General features: G+C 49.2%; 2 protein-coding genes across 14 annotated transcripts in view; one reads left to right on the forward strand and one right to left on the reverse strand.

Annotated features, from left to right (window-relative positions):
• Window positions 1-13,887, forward strand: part of PASD1 (PAS domain containing repressor 1) — a gene marked incomplete at its 3' end in the record, with an annotated part of 113,549 nt that extends 99,662 nt beyond the window's left edge. For 8 of the 12 annotated variants that reach the window (XM_080365698.1, XM_080365701.1, XM_080365699.1 and 5 more), the window contains 10 exons: window positions 260-341; window positions 2,235-2,358; window positions 3,079-3,188; window positions 3,681-3,767; window positions 4,683-4,841; window positions 5,379-5,582; window positions 6,439-6,641; window positions 7,432-7,524; window positions 8,005-8,212; window positions 9,440-13,887. In XM_080365698.1, coding sequence (XP_080221824.1) covers window positions 260-341; window positions 2,235-2,358; window positions 3,079-3,188; window positions 3,681-3,767; window positions 4,683-4,841; window positions 5,379-5,582; window positions 6,439-6,641; window positions 7,432-7,524; window positions 8,005-8,212; window positions 9,440-9,610 — 1,441 coding nt within the window. Of the gene's footprint in view, window positions 1-259; window positions 342-2,234; window positions 2,359-3,078; window positions 3,189-3,680; window positions 3,768-4,682; window positions 4,842-5,378; window positions 5,583-6,438; window positions 6,642-7,431; window positions 7,529-8,004; window positions 8,213-9,439 lie in introns of those variants that run through there. The other 4 variants (XR_013923835.1, XM_080365702.1, XM_080365703.1 and 1 more) reach the window with 4 other exon arrangements.
• Window positions 13,614-19,045, reverse strand: part of TBC1D8B (TBC1 domain family member 8B) — a 47,166-nt gene continuing 41,734 nt past the window's right edge. For both annotated transcript variants that reach the window (XM_080365662.1, XM_080365663.1), the window contains exon 21: window positions 13,614-18,763. In XM_080365662.1, coding sequence (XP_080221788.1) covers window positions 18,353-18,763 — 411 coding nt within the window. In that variant the 3' untranslated portion in view covers window positions 13,614-18,352. The remainder of the gene's footprint in view (window positions 18,764-19,045) is intronic.

The raw sequence follows: 19,045 nt of genomic DNA on the forward strand, positions 1-19,045 counted from the left end.
GGTGCAGTGGGATGGGGACGCTGCCCTGTGGTTTCTAATCTGTGGATATGCAGCCGTGCGGTTATTCACTGATTGCAAGGCTGGATGATGATGCTCCTCTAAGCACCGTGTATTTGAAGGAGCGTGTGTGTTGTGCAAAGCTTGTGACTCAACGTGAAAACTCTATAGAGACCTGTACGATAGGGTGGCTGCCATACAGTAAAACATATCCAGACTGAAAAACTAGATTCTCATTTATTTATTTATTTATTTTTGTTAGTTATGCGGAAGTTCGAGCTGAAAGGAGGCGAGATCTTGGCCTCGAAGAGTCATCAATTGAACTGGCATCCTCTTCTCTAAAGGTACTGTGCCCCTTCACAGTTGAATGAGCAGGTGTTTAAACCAAACTGATTATTTGCTTACCAATCTTAGGAAAATATCTGTTCTTTCTTCTCCTTCTCCTCTACTCCCATGTCTTTCCAAGCCTTCAGGTGGGTTATGACTTAGGCAGACCCTGAGAAGTTTTCCACTGCATGGCTCTAAACTGCCTGTCTTGGTTCAGGCATCAAACTGCAAACCCAGCAGCTGCATTGCCACTGTTCTGCTGTTCATTACCTTTCTGAGACCATTACACAAACCATAGGTTAAACCACCTCAGTTCAAAAGAAGCAAAGCAGAGCTGGAGCTGGAGACTAGATTGCTGTGCTGCCACCGTTGGTAAGGCGCCGAGGACCTGAGTGCAGGGCAGGACCACAGGGCACCCATTTTGTTAATGCCAGCTCATCACTGATGCTCAGATGAAGATTGGAAGTGAAGGGCGAACAGTTATTCTAGATTTCAGCTCTCTTCACACCATTGGGCAGGATCGCGTCAAGTGTAGGGTCGTGACCAGAGCAATACCTTCCGTGGCTTGAATCAGCCATCTGCCCAATTAACAAGGTCGTTTTAATTACTTTTAAGTTCTTCTCTCAGTAGTTTACAAACGAGACCAGTAATCAAAGTAATTTCAACTGGATTGTTGTGTAATTATCATTCCATTAGCCTCACTGCTCTTCAGACGTTATTTTATAGAAGCTGTTTACGGGGTGTATAAGGGGAAGCTGTCCCAGAGACCCAGAGACCTTTTGCACTTAAGCGAGGACCGTCTTTCAGACAGCTGCTTCTCTGCCACCATAGCACACTTCTGCATCTTTTCCCCCTTTCCACAGGATAGCCGAGATATTTTTCCGCAGAACTTTAAGCTGCAGCTGTTGGTGTCAGACAGCTGGAGGAGAAGCAGAGCGATCACTCCCATTGCGTGATCTTCTGGAGGGGAGTGGGAAGCTGGGGAGCTCCCTGGGAGGCAGGGGATGGGTGGTGGCATGGCCATTGTGCTCACCCACGTCCCGCAGGTGAAACAGTCTCCTACTGTCCAACAGTTATGGGCTCTTTGCCACAAACCACCTGCCAGGTGGCATCTGTCGTTCTGGTGTGACAGCTCCAAAGCTGTTAATATTGGCTGGCGTAGCTGTTCCCCCCTGCTGCTGGGTTCCTGCCCAGGACAGCCTGCTGGGAGCCACTGCTCCCCAGGGAGCAGCGAGGGGGGTTGCAGCTCTCAGCATCACCTGGTACCTGTCCCCTTTGGGAGCTGTTTGCTGTAGGTTGATGATGTCCCTGAGCCACTGCTCCATGTCCCTTCCCAGCCATCTCTCTCCATCCTTACAATGAATTAAACCATTCCCCAGGCAGCCCCTCCCACCACCTTCATTCATTACCTCTGCCACCGCTCCCCAGTGTGCCACAGCCAACAAAACGTGGCATCCCTGAAGGAATCAGGCAGAAGGAAGCTAATTATAAAAGTGTATTTCCATTTGCACGTGGCTCTGCAGGCAGGACAGCAGGAGGGTGGCATGCCAGAGCGTGGGGCACGGGCAGCAATCCCCACAGCATCCACCCGATGCACGGCACGTCCCCTCCACTGCCACTTGCTGCCATCAGACGGGTCCTGGGACAGGAACGTGTGGCCGTGCCCCAGAGCCTGGGGTGTGATCCTGAGGGTCCTGTCTGCAGAGGGATACCTGCAGGCTGTGGGGCGAACACTGAGGGGCAGACCGAATACTGCACCGGGGCTGGGTGGTGCTGTGCGGCAGTGCGGGCCCTCTGCACACCCCGCCTGTTGTTTTTCTCTGCAAACAAGCAGGCAGGGAGGTGGAGGTCCCCTCCGGTGCCATCCTCTCCTGCTGACAGTCTCACCCCTTGTGCTTCGGTCCCTGCAGAGCCACAGCAGCTACCTGGACGTGGGGCAGTGCGGCAGCAGCCAGGACGCCAGCCGGGAGGGGGTCTCGCTGTCATCCCACAGCTCCCGGCGCTCCTCACACACCGCCCTCTCCGATTCCACGTGTAGGTGCCAGCCCAGCTGGGGGCAAGGAGTGGGCTGGAGGGGCTCCAAAATACTGGGGTTCAGCTGGGAGTGACTGAGCCAGGGTGGGAGGGGGGTGCTCAGCACCAGGAGCCATGCGCTGTGTCGTAACAAGTTACGGTAGGACAGCAGAGCTGCAGTCATGTGCTGCCTCCTCCACAGCCATTCCAAGAGCATCTTTCCCCCAGTTTGCCACCAGCTGGGGGTTGTGGGTTTTTGCTGGGGCTCAGGGGACAGGAGGTGACTTGCTAAGCTGAAGCGATTTGATTGAGTCCCCAGTCTCACTTAGAAAACTTTTATTATGGGGTAGTTCGGTTCCTGATGATAATCCCTGCTGAAGAAGGCTGCCTGCCTTGCTTCCTCCCAGCTCCCACCAGTGCCCCCCAGCCCTGCCCTGGGGGCAGCAGCAAGGTGACCACAGTCTGGGTGCGGGGCTGTGAGTAGCGGCCAAGTTGGGGGCTATTCCTGAAATATTTGCCAGGGGGAGAGTGGGAGAGCTCATCTGGAGACACCCTTGGAGGGAAGGTGTGTGCATCAGAAGGGGACCCCACGAGTTGGGGAGGGAGCGGGAGGGACCACGGAGGGGCAGTTTGGGGACCCAGTCTGGCAGCGCTGGGGTCGCTGCTCATCATGGAGTTCGGGCTTAGCTGGGATGTGGAGGCACAGGTCTGCCGTGTCACAGCAAACTGTCTCTTTTCCAGCCACGTCATCCATGCGGCACACGGACACCAGCACTCCCACCCGGCCGTCGGTGCCAGCGGGGCAGGCGGAGAAGGCAGCCCTGCGGCTGGCATCAGCTGGCAGCGCCCAGGTCAGTCGGTGCTCCTGGCGAGCAAAAGCCTTTCTGATGCCGTAAAGAAACGAGCTTGAGAAACCTTGATCTTGCCCTCGGAGGGGCTGGATCCCCCCGTGAAGCGTGCTGGGCCCGAGCACGGGAATTCCCGGGGCTGTGGGGAACGTGGCCGGCCGAGCCGGTGCGGAGCTGCTGGAGGCTCCTCCGCCGCCTCCTCTCGGGGTGCGGGTTGCTGCTCTGGGCCAGGCGCCTTCTCACACCACAAGCCCGGTTTTCTTGGGGTTTGTACACACAAGGTGGCCTTTATCCAAAAATGAACACTGACACCGAGGATTTGCAATTAGCAGGGGGCACACAGGAGCTCAGATTCTCCCTTCAGACACATCCTCACATCTCCACGTGGAGTTGTCTGGTTCCCTGCATTGTTCCTCACCAGCAGGAGCTGGTATCACACCAGCTCTGCCCTAGAGGTGCTATGGACCTACAGTAAGGCAAAGTTTTCATTTCTAGGCCATAGCAACTCCTCAAGCCCCTGGTGAACACCTTCCTCAGCACCCCGTGGCTCAGCCGGCAGTCCCCTCTCAGCACGCTGTGATGGTACGTGATTTATTTTTGTTAAACACGCTGGTACGGCCAGTCAGCTGGGGCAGGCTCGGTGGCTCCGGTCCACAGCTCTTACCTGCTGGCTGGTCCCAGCGCGGGGACAAGGTGTCAGTGCCCTTTCTCTTGCTGTTACTGAGATTTACCTGCAACCAAGTTATTGCAGCCACTTCAGCGAGGAGATGGAGCGGGTAGGACACCCATGAAAATAGCTTAGAAGAAGGTTTACGTTTGTCAAAACCATCGAGGGGTGCTGAGGGCTCATCTCTGAATTTCTAGCGACAAACTGCAGGCTGAAGAATTTTTTTGCCCTGATGGAGGAAGGGCTGAGTTGGGCCAGAAACAGATAAAAAGAACCACAATAAAAATGTGGGAGTCATAAACCATATGAAGCCCATCCTCGCAGAGCTTTGAGGTCAGTGTAGTGAACATTGGGACTGTAATCTAGGGATTGAAGGGAGCCAGCGCAGGTGTGAAGAAGGATGGATCCCAGAGTGGGTTTACAACCTAAGTTGGGCCTGCAATTTGGCAAATATAATTAGCAGCACAACTGAAAAGCCCAGCCTGGAGGTGTGGCCACGGTTTGCATGCAGTGTCTGCCACAAAACGCCAGCGGTCCCGAATTAGCAGGGTGCCACACTGAAGGGACAGGGCAGTCCTGTGCACAGACCCTGCGTCTGCAGAGATGGAACAGACCGAGACCTGGAGGGAGGCACCGAACATGAATTGCTTGTGCTACTGCTCTGGAAGTACAGTGGTACTTCGGTTAAATATGCCATTGCTGCTTTTTGTCAGCATCGTATTTTCTATGGCAAAAGCTGAAAAGCAGTCATTTTTCTGAAGCCAGCATCTCAGTGAATGTAAGTATCAGGACTGGTCCAACCCCGTGATCTTGTTCTCTGTTCTCCACAGCCAGTGTACCATTTCCCTACTCAGCTGGGGATGATGCATCAGCTGAAAGAGCAGCTGGAGGAGAGGACTCGCATACTGCAAGCTGACATCAAGACGCAGCAGGAGGAGCTCCATGTCATCAAGGAGCAGCTCCAGCTAGTGCAGGACTCCAACCTGCAGGTACCCGCTGCCCCCAGGGAACCCACAAACCATTTGCTTTTCCTTTGAGCATGCAGATAGGCGACAAAAATTGTCAGCGGCAAAAAAAAATGAGCTCTGGATAAATTGGTAGTTTGGTCTCAGGTGTGGGAGTAGTGAGTCCCAAGAGGTGAGTGGCATCAGCATCTGCTTAATATTGAATCAGTAATTTTCATTATTTAGAAAAAAACAATCCCAAGGTAATCCAGATTTCCCCCCTGCACAAAAAGCTTGGTGGTTCAATGGGTGGTTAGTGCCGCTGGATCCCCAGTGCCATTCCTGCAAAATGCAACAGGCGTGATGGAGCTGGAACAGTTGTGGCTCTGAATAAATGTTTGGGTGCAAGCTAACGTTTGCTTTTCTACAAGTCATGGTTCATTTTGCCCCAGGATTTAGAGATGTTGCTGCTGTAGCATTCTGTATGTTGATAGAGACAGCCTGGGAGCTAAAGACAGTACCTCTCAGGCAGTACAGCCACCTTACAAGCTGCGACAACTCTTGTGTCTCTTTTAATAAAAGATGCTGATGCAGCAGCCGATCCCCATCGTCTTCAACAACGTGCAGCACCCGAGCCCCCGGAGGCCGCCACCACCTGGGACACCCAGGCAGACCACAGCCAAGAAGTCGCAGCAGCAAGGCCCGGTGGGGACCAAGCACTACTGCGGCACCCGCCTGCAGTCACCGCACCAGTTCCTCAGGGACCCCTGCAGCACGGCTGCCCAGGTCACCGACTGCTTTGTCGTCTTCATTGTCCCCTTTCCCGGCTTTTAAATACTTGTCTGCCATGTCCCCCCTCCCCGTGGTCCTGCACATCTCCTCGGTGCTGGTTTTACTCCATAGCTGGCATTATGAAATTAGTGTCAAGAGTCAGTTGCAAATGATGTCATTCAACTGCAAAAAATAAAAGCCAGGTAGCCTAAAGCATTAAGCCTTGGCACCGCTGGAGCCGTCCTGGTGTCTGGAGGGCACCTGAGTGGGAGGTTTGGGCTCTCATTTGGTTCTGTTTGCGACTGCAATAGGATGCTTATTCGTAGCAAGTGAGACTTGTGACTTGGTAACGTGGGGAAGTAGGCATAATTTGAAAAGATTAATTTTCTTCTCACTTGGAAGTCTTGGAAGGCAGCTTTGAAAAACAGGTTTGTCATCACTAGACCTAAATGAGCTCTATAGATGGTCACATCTCCCTGGGAAAGAATCAAGGTGTCCAAAATCAAAAAAGACTGAAACTACTGCTTTAAAGGACAGATGAGATGCTTTCCTTGGGGACTTTGGATTTGGACTCCTCCTCCCCTCTTAATCTGGTCTCTTCTCCCGCAAGGCTTGCATGCCCTTACCCTTGTACTCTGCTTTTTCACGAGACCATCTGCTCCTACCACTGGGCATCCCAGCACTGCCGTGCAGGGGCAATAAATGCCGAGGGGTTGGTTGTCCTGAACAGATACACTGTTCCTACTGCTGTGTTCAGGGAGAACATCTTACTGCTCCTTCTCCTTTTCCCATCTGTATACTGGAAAGCAGTCATTTTAGCTTTCTGTTAGGGAGGTTTAAAAACTTACATGGGTCTCTGTCTTCGTTTCAGGTGCAGCAGCAGCAGCAGCACCTAATGAGAGGAAACCAAGCCCAGCAAACCTGTCTGCCGGGGCAGACGAGCATTTCGGTGCCCCTCTACAACAACCCCATGGTGTTTTCACAAACGCATCCCATTGCAGTGGCTGCACAGACGTCAACTGAGGGCAGTGAGCGGCAGCCGCCGTCTGACTACAGCCAGGACAGGAGCCTCAGGTACCGACACAGCCCTGCTGGGACCCTCCTGATGCTGGTGACAGAAAACAGCAGTGCCTGGGCAGCAGGGAGAGCTCGGGCTCAGGGGGGCAGTTTCTGGGTGCCACAGCAGGGGCATGGGGATGTCCCACCCTGCAGAGAGCTGGGTTAGTGGTGAGCCCAGTGTGCGTGCAAGCAGGGTGCTGCGTGCGCTGTGCCATACCCTCAGGGGCCTGAAATCCTTTTCTCTCTGTATTTCCACAAATTGTCCATGTAGCTCAGTAACCTTTGGACATCTGCTGCTGTCAGAGGGAGTGAACAGGAAAAACTAGCAGGGACAGCCTTTCCCAAAGCTGTGTCTGCTTGCTCTGATGCTCCAGAGTGTCTTTTCTCCAGCCAGGACAGGTGCCATGGCAAAGCCATTTTGCTTTTACGCAGTGCTGGAAACACTGTATAAAACACACACAACTGTCCCAAACTATTCAACCACCTTTCAGGGTGGTATCTGCAGGCTCTGCCTACAGGATCCAGCTGTTTCAAAATGTCGTGTAGGGAAACAGGATAAACCCCCTAGAGGTCTCTCCATCTATAAAACATATTTCTTACATGAAAGACTTAACAACTTTCAGCTCATCTCTGTGAGTGCATTAGACAAGGTGATAATAAGCATCCTATCTCATTAGCTTTTTTTCAAGGTGACGGTTTGCATGGTTTCAGGGAATATTGTCAGGGATTTGTTTTCTAGAGACTGACAGTCAGGAGAATGAATCTTTCCCTTCCCTGACCATCCTCTGTTGCAATTCCACTGCAGGATGCTGTTGGATCAGTCTATCCAAGCCATGATGCCTGCCACCAACAGCAGCGGCCAGCCCGTGCAGAGCAGTGCCGGCAGGCAGCAAGGAAAGTGAGTCTTTGCTGGCTCTTGTTTTCATGCAGTGTTTTAGCAGGGCACTTTATGGCACTGAAAACTACTTTGAAAAACTTGTGTGTTATCATGCAAACACACACAGTCTCAGTCTTAAAAGAAACAAAAGCTCAGCTGGTTAGGAGAAAAAGTAATGAGAATATATTTTAATTACAAAGAACTTTATGGTAACTAAAATGCTTTGGGAAAATATTTTTTAACCATTTTCTGGCTTTTGCAATGCCTAAAATGCCTAATTGGTCATGCAGGAGATGTACAGCTTTAAAACCCTTAATTTTCTGCAGTTCTAGTCCATGCTCGATGGGGAGGGGGAGATCTGGGGCCAGCTTTTGCCAGGTTCTGCGTAGTTTGACAAACCTTGGGCCAGTCTGGTTTCTGCAGCACCTGGGCTCCGCAGGACCCTCTCCGGTGGGGGGTCTGGGTTTGGGTTCTCATGCTTTATTTTCCTCCTCATGGCAGATTCGTTGCAGAGCAGCAGAACTTACCTCCCCCAATACAGATGCAACCGGTTACCTGTAGCACCGTCCGACCTCCAGCCCCATCACCCGTTTTCTCCCCGTCTCTGATGATCCCACACACCAGCTTCACATCCCACCAGGCAAACACACCGGTTCATCTCCACCAGTGGCCACAGCAACAGGTTCAGCAGCACCGTCTCTACCTTCAGGTAATGGAACTGCAAAGGGTTTATGAGGGTGCACAGGGGTGGCTTTGGGGCTGGGCTGGTTTCTTTGAAGAAATGGGGCTCACCCGGCTCATCAAACCTGGTCAGTGTACTTGCACGTCTTCCATCCCCGTTGTGTCAGCACGTACCCAAGTGCTCAGCCTTTCCAGGCTGGTGCTGCACCCCAATCAAGGCCATATCTCCCAAGAAACTCAATTATCAGTGTCCCAAAGAAATATCCAATTGTTACACAGCTGGTCATCCAGAGGAGCTCTGGTGGGAAGGTTGCTGTCGGTGTGATCCATGGCAAGGGAGAAGCTCTTTTGAAAACATCCTCCCTGCTGTTATGCCTGAGCATAGCAAGGGGTTTTATCAGCTGCTGTCACTGCTTGCTTTTAATAAATAGCTGTTTCACACCACCACTCTCGGGGAGAGGTGATTTTGGTTTTTCAAAGCACCACTTCATCGGTGCATGCCAAACCAGTGAGGCTGCCAAGGAGCAAGTTGTTGAAACTAATGATTAGTAACATGCTCTGCAAGACTTGCCTGGTTGGCAGAGGTGAGTTACAGTCCTTCAGGCAAAGATGGTGGAAAAGAAAGCAGGAGGAGTAGGTACAGCTGAAAGCAGCCATGCAGCAGGACTGGATTTAGAGTGAGAAACGAATCGTCATTGTCCACAAGCTGCTTGTTATCCCTGCTTCGGGTTCGTGTGCTCACAGGCTGCACGGAGGTCCTGAGGACTAGCAATATGGACAGCAGAGTGATGGATTGCTCCAGGACAACAGAAAACCAGGCTTTTGGTGCCACAACGCCTTTAGTGGGAGTGAACCAGCAAGTCCAGGTCTTTGGGGTACCGGGCACAGGTGGTACATGGACAAGGTCACTTTACAGCCTCTTCATTGCTTGGCTGAAGAGCCTCCCTGTGGAAGATGGACGGTGCATGTCCTGCAGGTTCTGCCTCACATCCAAGTAGCTTTTGGAGGTCTTAATTCCTGCTGGGCTCCCTGTGGGGCTGATAGGATGGATGGGTCCTGCTTCCCCTCCGTACTGCCCAGGCACTGTTGGTCGTGCTGATAGCACCAGCATCCCAAACTGCTTGTCCACAGCTCGTACCCTCGATGGGTAGATGTTACCTTCAGGATGTGGCGCGAGCCTCAGCACCCTGCAGCAAGAGAGGGAGCGGGTGGGCGACAGGGCAGCTCTGACCTCTGGATTCGTGTCTCCCAACAGATGCAAGGTCCTGAGCTGGTGCCTGGGGGTCCGACGCAGCGCATTTTCCAGCCCCCCCCCACGCCGCAGCAGAACCCCCTGAGCTACTTCCTCCACCCGCAGCAGCAGAGCCGCCACGCACAGGGCCAGGCCTGCAACCTGCCGGACATGCCCGAGATGCAGCTGCCCTGAGCGCCAGGGCCGGGAGCAGGGACCACCGTGGCTGCAGCCGCCCGGCACCCGGGCACAGGCACAGGGGAGGACGCCGCCATCGGAGCATGGCACGGGTGAGGTCAGGCCCTGCGGGGAAGATGGTGGCTGGAGGGACAGTCCCCACGGGGGACGGGCGGCTCCGGGGGCACCTCATCGGTTGGGATTTCCATGCAGCTGGTCCGTGATGCTGCTGCGGCAGCCGTAGGTGCCCAGCACTGCGGTACAACGGGAAGGCGATGGCTTTCTGGCTGCAGGGAGGTTAGTTACCAGGTCGCCACGAAAGTTGCTTTGCAAAGGAGAAAAACCTTTTCCATTCAGGACTTCAATGCTGAAAGTCACTGTGAATTGAAGCCCAGCATTTGGAGCACATACACAGACTGTACCGGTCCGCAGGATGCCATTGGGTTACCATGTACATAACTCGTTTCGCTGTAGTAGGTCCATTGTGGAGTATTTTTTTTCCTTTTTTCTATACCTCAGTCCCGCAATTTTTTTTGTTTTCCAGGAGATTGGATAATGCTGCTAATTTACGTAACACCACTTTTGCCTGAATTTCTTACTGTTGTTATACCAGCTTACATCACAGCTAGTAAGATATTTGTCATGTTTTATTTTGGTTAACAAGTGCAGCTAAATTTATATGGTTTTTACTCCCTGTAGCCAAATATTTTTTGGGTTACAGTCAAAGAATCTTTACTTGTTCTTTTTTTTTGGTTGTTTTGTTTCAAGTGATGTAGTTGTATACATTTCTATACATGAAAACAAACAAATAAGCATAGAACAGCTTGATGGCAAACTTTGTGGTTTTGCTAGGTAATGTTTCAATTTGATGAACCTGAAACAGATGATCACAAGGACACAAGCCCGTAGAGTCAGCAATAAATTGTATTTTTGTAAATTGTCACTTTTTAACTATAAGTTTATATTTATGAATTGAAAAAAAGTTTATTCCTCAGTGGGTGTATAGTTACGTGTCCCTACTGTTATTGTCTTTCCAAAGGAAAAATGAAAATGTATGTTTTTGAGGCGTTAATAGCTGAGTACTAACTCTGGGTGCTGTTAGAGCCCGAATGTAGGAGAAGGGTCAGGCCATTACTGTAAGCTTTGCAAGAAAATGGTTAAGACCAGGTGCGTCTAGCTGCAAAGCTCTGTCTGGCAGTCAGAGCAAGGGTTAGGGACGGGTTAGTTCATAACCTCTGTCGAATCAAGCAAAGCATGGTGGGTTTCTTTTGCCTTTTTTTTATTTGGCATTTGTTTGCTTTTTTTCTTGTGCAAGCCACTTGCTTGGCTCTTTGCACCACTGCAGCAGCTGGACACTGGTGCTTGCTGATAGGATGAGCATCCCCAAGCAGCCCTGTGTTTCAAGAAAAGGGGGGAAGTGGGAGAGTTAGCGTGAAAAGAACAAATAGGAATAGCTAATGGTGCATGTATCTATAGCTAGAGATACCCAGTATCTACAGCTAGCTTGCTTCCCCCATCAGGCACACACATTTCCTGCGCTGCAGCACTGGGAGGATTTTGTTAACTTTGGGGCCAGGCATGAGCACTTGGGCTCAGTAGCAGGGGGAGCAGAAAACCAGACTGTTTCAGCCTGACTGAAGCATGTTGGGGCAGCCCGAGTTTCCCGGAGAGCTGGGGAATGAAACCGGGAGCACAATGGAGCTGCCCCGTCTGGGTTCCGGCTGCAGCCTTCCTACCTGGCAGGGCACAGCGTGCCTCGCCACCTGCCCTCCCCCACCTGCCCCCCCGGTACAAGGGGGCTGCTTCCCACCCGCCAGGTTTTTCCTGGGGAAGGGGATGGGGTTTTGATGTGCCCCATCGCCGAGGGGCTGGTGGGAGGACAGGCTCCTGGCGCAGGGGGCAGCTGCAGCAGCCGGGAGCTTTTGTGGGGCTGGGGCAAGGCAGGGGGCTGCTTCGGGGTTTTGGCTTCCCCCGGGGCTCCGGCTTGGCAAAAGCATGTGGGGGGGGGGGGTGGGGGTGGCTTTGGCTGAGGGGGTTGTGCACGCAGCTCCCAGGGCTGCAGAGCTGCGTTTTGGGGAGCCACAGCCAAGAGGCGCCTGGCCACCCTTAGCCCTGGGGTTACAGCGCTGGGGCTAGTGCCCTGCGAGCCGTCCCTGGCTGGGACCCAGCACATGCAGCCCCTGGGCAATGGGGGGGTGAGCAGCTGCTCTTGGGCACAGCCTGCCCTGCCCCCCACCCACCCCCCCTTTTTCAACTTCCTACGAGTAACTGTGGCTACAGCAGAGCCATGGGCCGGGGCCACCTCGCTGCTGGTAGGGGGACGTGGGGCACCTGCCGCTGTGGTGCAATCTGGAGCTGAAATAACAGCCTCAGCCCTTAGAGCCCGTGTCCTGGGGAGAGCAGGGGGTCGATCCTGCCCCACCTGGTTTGTGCTGCAGCATCACGTGCGGGGCCACAGCATGGAGCCTTTGAGGTAGGAAAAAATTGTTTTATTTTATTTTTTTTAAAGCACTATTACTTTTAGGGCCTCCCCTTCCCCATCCCATCCCAGTAGGGCTGCTCAAGAGGTTGGGACCGGAGGGGTTGCTCTTTTGGGGTTTTTTGGGGGGAGCGGGGGTTCCCCCTGGCTTGGCACGTAATGTCAGGTGGGGAGGCAAAGGCTCCACGGCTGTACGCAGTTCACGGCCCAGTGTGGCTGGCAGGAGGGAAAGGCCATGCATTTCCCTGCCTTGAACCCCACATCACCCCCGATGCACCGTGGCTGTTCCGCAGTGTCCTGTCGGCATCCGTGAGCCCGGACACGGCCGGTGTCCACCAAATGTGTCTCAGAGGTCAGTTGATCATGTTGGTGGTCAGGGGCTGGGGGGGTGGGGTGTCTTTTTTTTTAACAGGGCTCGGTAGGGAGGTAGCCAGGGCAGAGTAGTTTTCTGGCGTTGCTGTGACTTTGAAAGCAAATCCAAGAGAAGGGGGTTGGGAAGGGGGCTGGGGGGAGGTGTGGGGGGGAGCGCGAGTGTGTCAGATGGGGCTGTGCCATGGGCCCGGCCCTTCTGCTGGCAGCACTGGGGTGCACGGACAGGGAGGACTGGGGGCTGTGGGGGGGTGGCAGCATCACCCCTGCTCACAGCCGCTCGGCGGGGAGCACAGGAGGTTTGCAAGGATGTTTACATGTTAGATTGGCCTTGCTAAAACAAGAGACCTAAAACGCACTTTATCACTTACCCCTCCTCTATTCCCAGTGTCTGCCCCAGCCGCTCGGCACCTGCTGGTGGGCAGTGGGTGGCTGCATGCCTCACGGGTAGAGCCATGTTTTCCAGACGTGCTCCGAAGGACAAAATCCCACAGTCCCTTTTTGGGGCTTGCTCGGTCCCTGCTCGGTCCCTCCTGGCTGCGGGGAGGCTGAGTCAGGCCCGTGGGATTTTTGCCTTACGCTGTCACTCACTCTCAAAAAAGTGTATGAATAAATAAATCTCTTTATTCAGGTTGATTTGTATTTGTTTACCTCGGTGTTAGCTACGACCTGTGTTTTTGGGACCCATTTGGAATTGAGGGTTGCTGGTGCGTTCAGTTCACACGCAGCCGGGTGCTCACAAGTGTGACTTGTTGGTGACAAGCAGAGGGCAGGAACACGACTGATGCCACCTGCGTCAGGGTTGGGCTCCAGTGTCGGTGTCGACCTATTAGTCTTTCATGTTCTGAGGCTTTCTAGTACACAAGCACCTATATACTAGGTCCCTCTATATATAGGTATACAGATATATGTATTTTTAATATACATATATCATGTATGTACGTGTATATCTATATATAAATATATATATAGGCCACACAATTCCAGACCTCTGAAAACACAGGCAGCTTTAATTAATAAAAGTCTTGCACTTTTAGCATATTTGTACATATAAGCTAAAGCCTGGTGGGTATAATCAGGCTGGTTTGACAAACAGTGAAAAGTTACTGTATATATTGTATATAGTACATGTAAAAAAAAAAAAAAGAAAAAAAAGAGAAAAAAATCTTAGAATTGAGTATAAATCTTGGTTTATTTTATATGATGTCAAATATAGATACATTTATAAATGTTACTATTCTTAAAAGTATTTTGTAATGGGAAAAAGGAAGTGTCTTATGAAGATGAGCAGTAAAGATTTTATTCTTGTCTTGAATCTATGTACCTGCACAGCTCCATTGAATGGGAGCCCATGCATTTTGACAAGCTTTAAACAGATTGTACATAGTATTTAAAAAAAAAAAGAAAAGGAAAAAAAGAAATAAAATAATGCTTGTAAGACCTCTTACTCACTATGTGCTGTTGTTATTGCTGGGTGGTATCAGTCCATTTGGATTAGAATCTGCTCCTTGTTCTCCAAGAGGCACAAAAGCAGCAGCCAGATGCTGACTAAACGTGGTTTAACATGACCAGTGCTCTTGAAGGAACTTCTGTAACAGTCCCTCATGAGAAATAATAGTACCTCAAACACAGAGATATTTTTGTTTTCCTAAAGTAAAACAATTTTTTATTTAACATCCCATTTGTCTTACAGTACTTCTGCATACAATACATTGTATAAAGGCCAACCTGCCAACACAAACGTGTTGCCTTCTTGGTAAAGTGACAAAGCTATAGCAACAAAGACAAAATAACCTATTTTTCTGGAAACAAGTTGGAATGTTTCTTTTTGTTTTAGCCCAGATAACAATTGCAATCGCAACCAAGAACCTTGTATGGTACAACTGAATTAGAAACTTCTAATAAAATCAAACACGGCTACTTCCTAGTCACTATGGTAGCAAACTCTTCTAAAAATACATTATCTAGCCATTAGAGTGATGAACAAGTGGCTTGTTTTAGCAATGGATGGAAACACAGAGTGCTTTTTCGGAATCACATTGCAGCGACCATCTCCACACCCCACAAAATGCTGCCGGTTGAATGACAAGCAGTTCTCCCCCGTGGTGGAAAGGGCTCGTGTTATTATTACTATTAGTTGAGCTACTCCCTCTCCTCATGTGTTCAAGCCCTCAACTCAGCACACCAAGAGGTCAAGCAGCCAGCTTCTCATGGTGGTCAGGGCTGCCACTGTTCACCCAGAGTGGAGGCAGCGGCCTTTGCATTTGACAAAAGGCATTTTATGTGCATAGCAACAATAATAATGGCCGAGCCGCTAGAAAGGACTGTGCAGTATATGCTAACAGCCACGGGGAAGGTTTCAGGGTAAATAACCACGGCACAGCTGCCAAGTCACACTGGTGACACTGCAGCAGGTAGTGCAATTTTAAAACTGTATAAACAGTATCACTAGTTTTAGCAATCTATATCCTACCTACAACTGTCTATTTTGTACTGAATGATGCACATTCGTTTCTTTCCTATGACTGAATCAAAAAAAAAAAAAAAAAAAAAGACAAGTAACTTTATGGAAACTTACAGAAAAAAACCCCAAACACAGAGACATGAAATGACACATCAGTACTCACTGAACCACCCTGCTACATTTGTGAATGAACTGTTCAAAGTTCAAAAACACTTCTAAAAACTTCCACATTACAATTTGAATGGAAAGTACCCCCCCTGCCCCTTGGGAAACAGCTGAGTAATTCTGGGTTAGACATTCTGCAACTGCCAGATTCCTTACTAGCACGTCTGCTTAATTCCCAGCTACATGCGGCAGCTGATCTGCAACAGGAGCGTGCACACCCACAATCTCCCAATGCAATGCCGTGTGAATCTTGCAGCACCAAGAACTGCAGATGGCCCAAAAGCTGTATCACATGGGCATCTCTGTCCCTGCCTGTGCGGGGCTGTAAAGTCAAGGCATCACCCTTTGGGACTGAAGAGAAGACAAGAGCTTCTATTGCTCTCGCTCCCCAGTCCCAAGTAAGCCTGTGCGTATCGGCCAGCCTGTCTCCGCAGCAGGAATGGGAAGGCAAGGAGCTAGACACAACTCCAGTGTTACTCTGTCACCAGCAAAGCACAACTGTCCCTCAGTGTTGTGGCAGACTGTGGAAGCAGCCCAGCAAACACCCCTCTGGTTCACTTTCCTTGGCAGTAGCCGGCATTTGCTACACCCAGACCTCCCCCAAGGACGAGCCCCTGATCCCCAGGCTCCAAAAGGAAGAACCTGCCAGTCAGGGCAGTTGCCTGAGTGCTGCCATCCTTCTGGAACCGACCTTGCTCCACCCTCTGTCCTGCTGAGGCTGGATGCCTGGCCACTCTGACTAGTCTCGCTGGATCAACCTGCAGGTGTATTACAGGAATGATTTAATGACATTACCCTTTCTGGGAAAAAAAATATTTAAAAAAATGGAACAGAAAAAGCCATGCAGTTAATAAAAGTTAGTGTTCCCCTACAGATCCTAACTTCTCCCCTTAAATCTATTTTTTTAAAATATATATACACACACACACAAACATATGCTGGTAATCTCTCTTTATACATAGATATGATAGCTGACAAGAGCTCCTACATACTCGGTAATGGCTCTACAGTCTCTTGGACTGACAATAATATAAAATATTTTAGAAAGGTGCTCAGTTTTGCATAAGCGAATCAAGAAATGTCACAAGGATGCTGTATTTTGCAGGTTCCCGCAGTAGTCTTCTGTATTTAGATCTTAACGTCTTGGCTCTAAACCAAAATATGTCGTTGAGTTTTAAGACTTTCATATCTCTGTGCTACCTTGCTTAGCAAATAATTTCAAGAAATAGTCAAAGCTATGAACTAAAAATATCTGTCAAAAACCTACAAAAGCTTTTTCAATGGGCAGCTGCATCTATTTTATGGGGTTCTATTAATTTCAACACTATTTGCAGAAGAATTAGTCATTGAGCAAACCTAATCTGAGTACAACCTAGACTAGAACAACAGTATCATCTGCTTTGTATTTCTAAAACATTAGGAAAACAGTGAGTAAATACGTTTTGTAAGTAACACAGTGTTGCCCTACTTTGCCTCAGAAACATATTCATATGAATCGATAAATTAGGTTTTATATTTTACACATAAAAATACAAATCAGTATTATATTTATCAAGTGTAATTACTTTGTGAAGGCTTCTGAAAAAAAAGCTTCCTCATTTCTCACACATATGATATAGTTTTGGAGTTACTGTTCATTCAATAAAGCTTTATTTTACATTAATACCTGAGAGTATGGGGAAGAACAGAAGAAATAATTCATACATTCATTGCTCCTGATCAAAACTATATTCTTTAAAAGCTGCATGGGAACTTTAACACCAACTGCAATGATGGTATTTCACCAAGGGCTTGTAACACAAGTCAGAATTTTGTTTTATTCTTCATTCATATCAGTATTGCAAGAAAAGCCTCAGTGAATGATACCACTCCCATTCTGCTTCTTTACAAAAAATATGCACAGTATAAAAATAATGCTGCTCTGCAGAGAAAGATTGTCATACAGGCTTTAGAAACAGCCATTTTTAAGCTAACAGACTGTCTCAGTTTGCTTTGTTGTTTTTGTTGTTAAAATACAGGCTTTACCCCTCTTTCTCTAAACCCATTCTAGCACCAGCTACAGAAGGTTCAAGGTCAACATCAGCATTAATGCTGGCAAAGCTTGTCCCCACAGGATCTTTACTATATAATCTTTTTTACCTATTAAAATTCCAGAAGATTTTCTTGTTGCTATTAATCCTGGCAGATAGAAAATATTACAGCAACAATAATCGAGAGAGCTACAGAGAAGAAAGATAATTACTAGGTTGAGGTATGGACTCAGGTAGGCAAAGGAGCAACGCCAGTCTATCCCTAGCAGTTCAATAGGCACCATTCACCTAACTATGAAGCAGTTAAAGTTGGTCTGTGCTTCAGCTTCCCAAATGCAAGAAAAACTATACATTTCATCAACATACTCCTAAGAAGCTAATGATGGCTCCTCTTGCAAGATGAATAACAAGCACAGTGCGGTCAGACGGATTTAGCCATTGCTTTCCCGGGATTTCAACAATCTATACTAGCTTTTGCATCCATGTGCAGCCTGGATGACCCAAAAAGCTTCCAACCTTTTCATCTGTATTGCAGGAGGATTGGTATGAAAATGGGAAAAAGAATTCATACACGAGCTGAGCTAGCAAAGCAGAAAAACAGTTGCTTGTTGCAAAACCTGAGAGGTGGGCTCAGAGAATGCAGCCTGCAAACTACTGACAAGGGGCTGGAATTTGCAAAAGTCCAGGACCATCGGCAGCATCAAAGCAGAGAAACTGAGAGCAGGGCAACCTTCTTCTCTAACCTCACGCTCTCCTGCCTAACATAGCCTCTATTCTTAGTCTTCACCCTGCTCTGATCCCAGTCCACACGCAGGTTTGGAAATAACTAATTAAACTAACCTGGAAGACAACCTCTAAACTGTGGATACTGCTTTTAAATTAAAATGGCTGGGAGTCACTCCTTTCATCACAGTAATAGAAATGAACCCGGAGAGCACACACTGTAACAGCTGTCATTCAGATAGGTTTGCAATAGGTCACATCCAGTATTTCCAAGCAACGTTGCATATTTTACTAACATGATAAAGAAAGTTTATTATTTAGTCCTTTTTTTGGAGTGAAACTTAGGAACAATGCAGGAAAGTGATTGTGCTTAAAACTAATTTTATTTACATTACGCATGAGTAATCTGATATTTAAAGCTAACTCTTCAAACTCCATTCCCTATGTAAACACCAGACTCAATTTCCGTAGTAACAACCTTCATTTGTAAGTGCTTTATGTGGTTCACTCAGAGTCAAAGGCAAAGAAAACTACACTCTGGTTCTTGCTTTAAGTTGTAAATTTTTAGCACTCTCTATTCTAACTTTTATATCATGAGGTTTCTCAAAAAATCTCACAAAGGCTGGCTCATTTAATAAGGATGCCAGAATCTGTTCAAAGGCAAAAGACCATTCATGGTTCTCTCTCAAACTCTGTGCTCCACTGCCTCCAGCCTGCTCAGAGCTGCTTCCCTCCTGCCCTTTTCTGGGGATTTCAGCAGGCACCTCCATAACAGCAACTGGACTTCTGACTGGTGATGTGGGGCTCTGCAGTCTTCTCCCAACTTCTTCCATTTTCAGCAGGAGGCTGGTAACCACCGCTATAGCCCGATACAACAGTTCCTCCTCAGGATCCCCGTGGAACAGATTGTACAGAGTTTTTGAGAACTGGATGAACTGAGACTACAGAGAGAGATACAGAGGAGACTATTCAGAGAACAGCAACGCAACCGCCCTGTTTCACTGCCCACTGTGATCTCAACCCAGTGCCTGCTGCTGCCAGGCACCTGGTACAGCAACTGCTCTGACAACGACATTGGCGTGAACCAGCCCTGATAAACCAAAGTGTGTCTGCAAGTCCCACCCTTTGTAAACTTAGAGCAGTATAAAAACCCCCGCAGTCTAACAATTAATGTGAAGGCCTGAAATTTAAGGGATCCTACAAATTAAGTCCTACTAATAGGA

This window comes from Falco punctatus (genome assembly GCF_963210335.1).
Source record: "Falco punctatus genome assembly, chromosome: 15".
Taxonomy (NCBI): Eukaryota; Metazoa; Chordata; class Aves; order Falconiformes; family Falconidae; genus Falco; species Falco punctatus.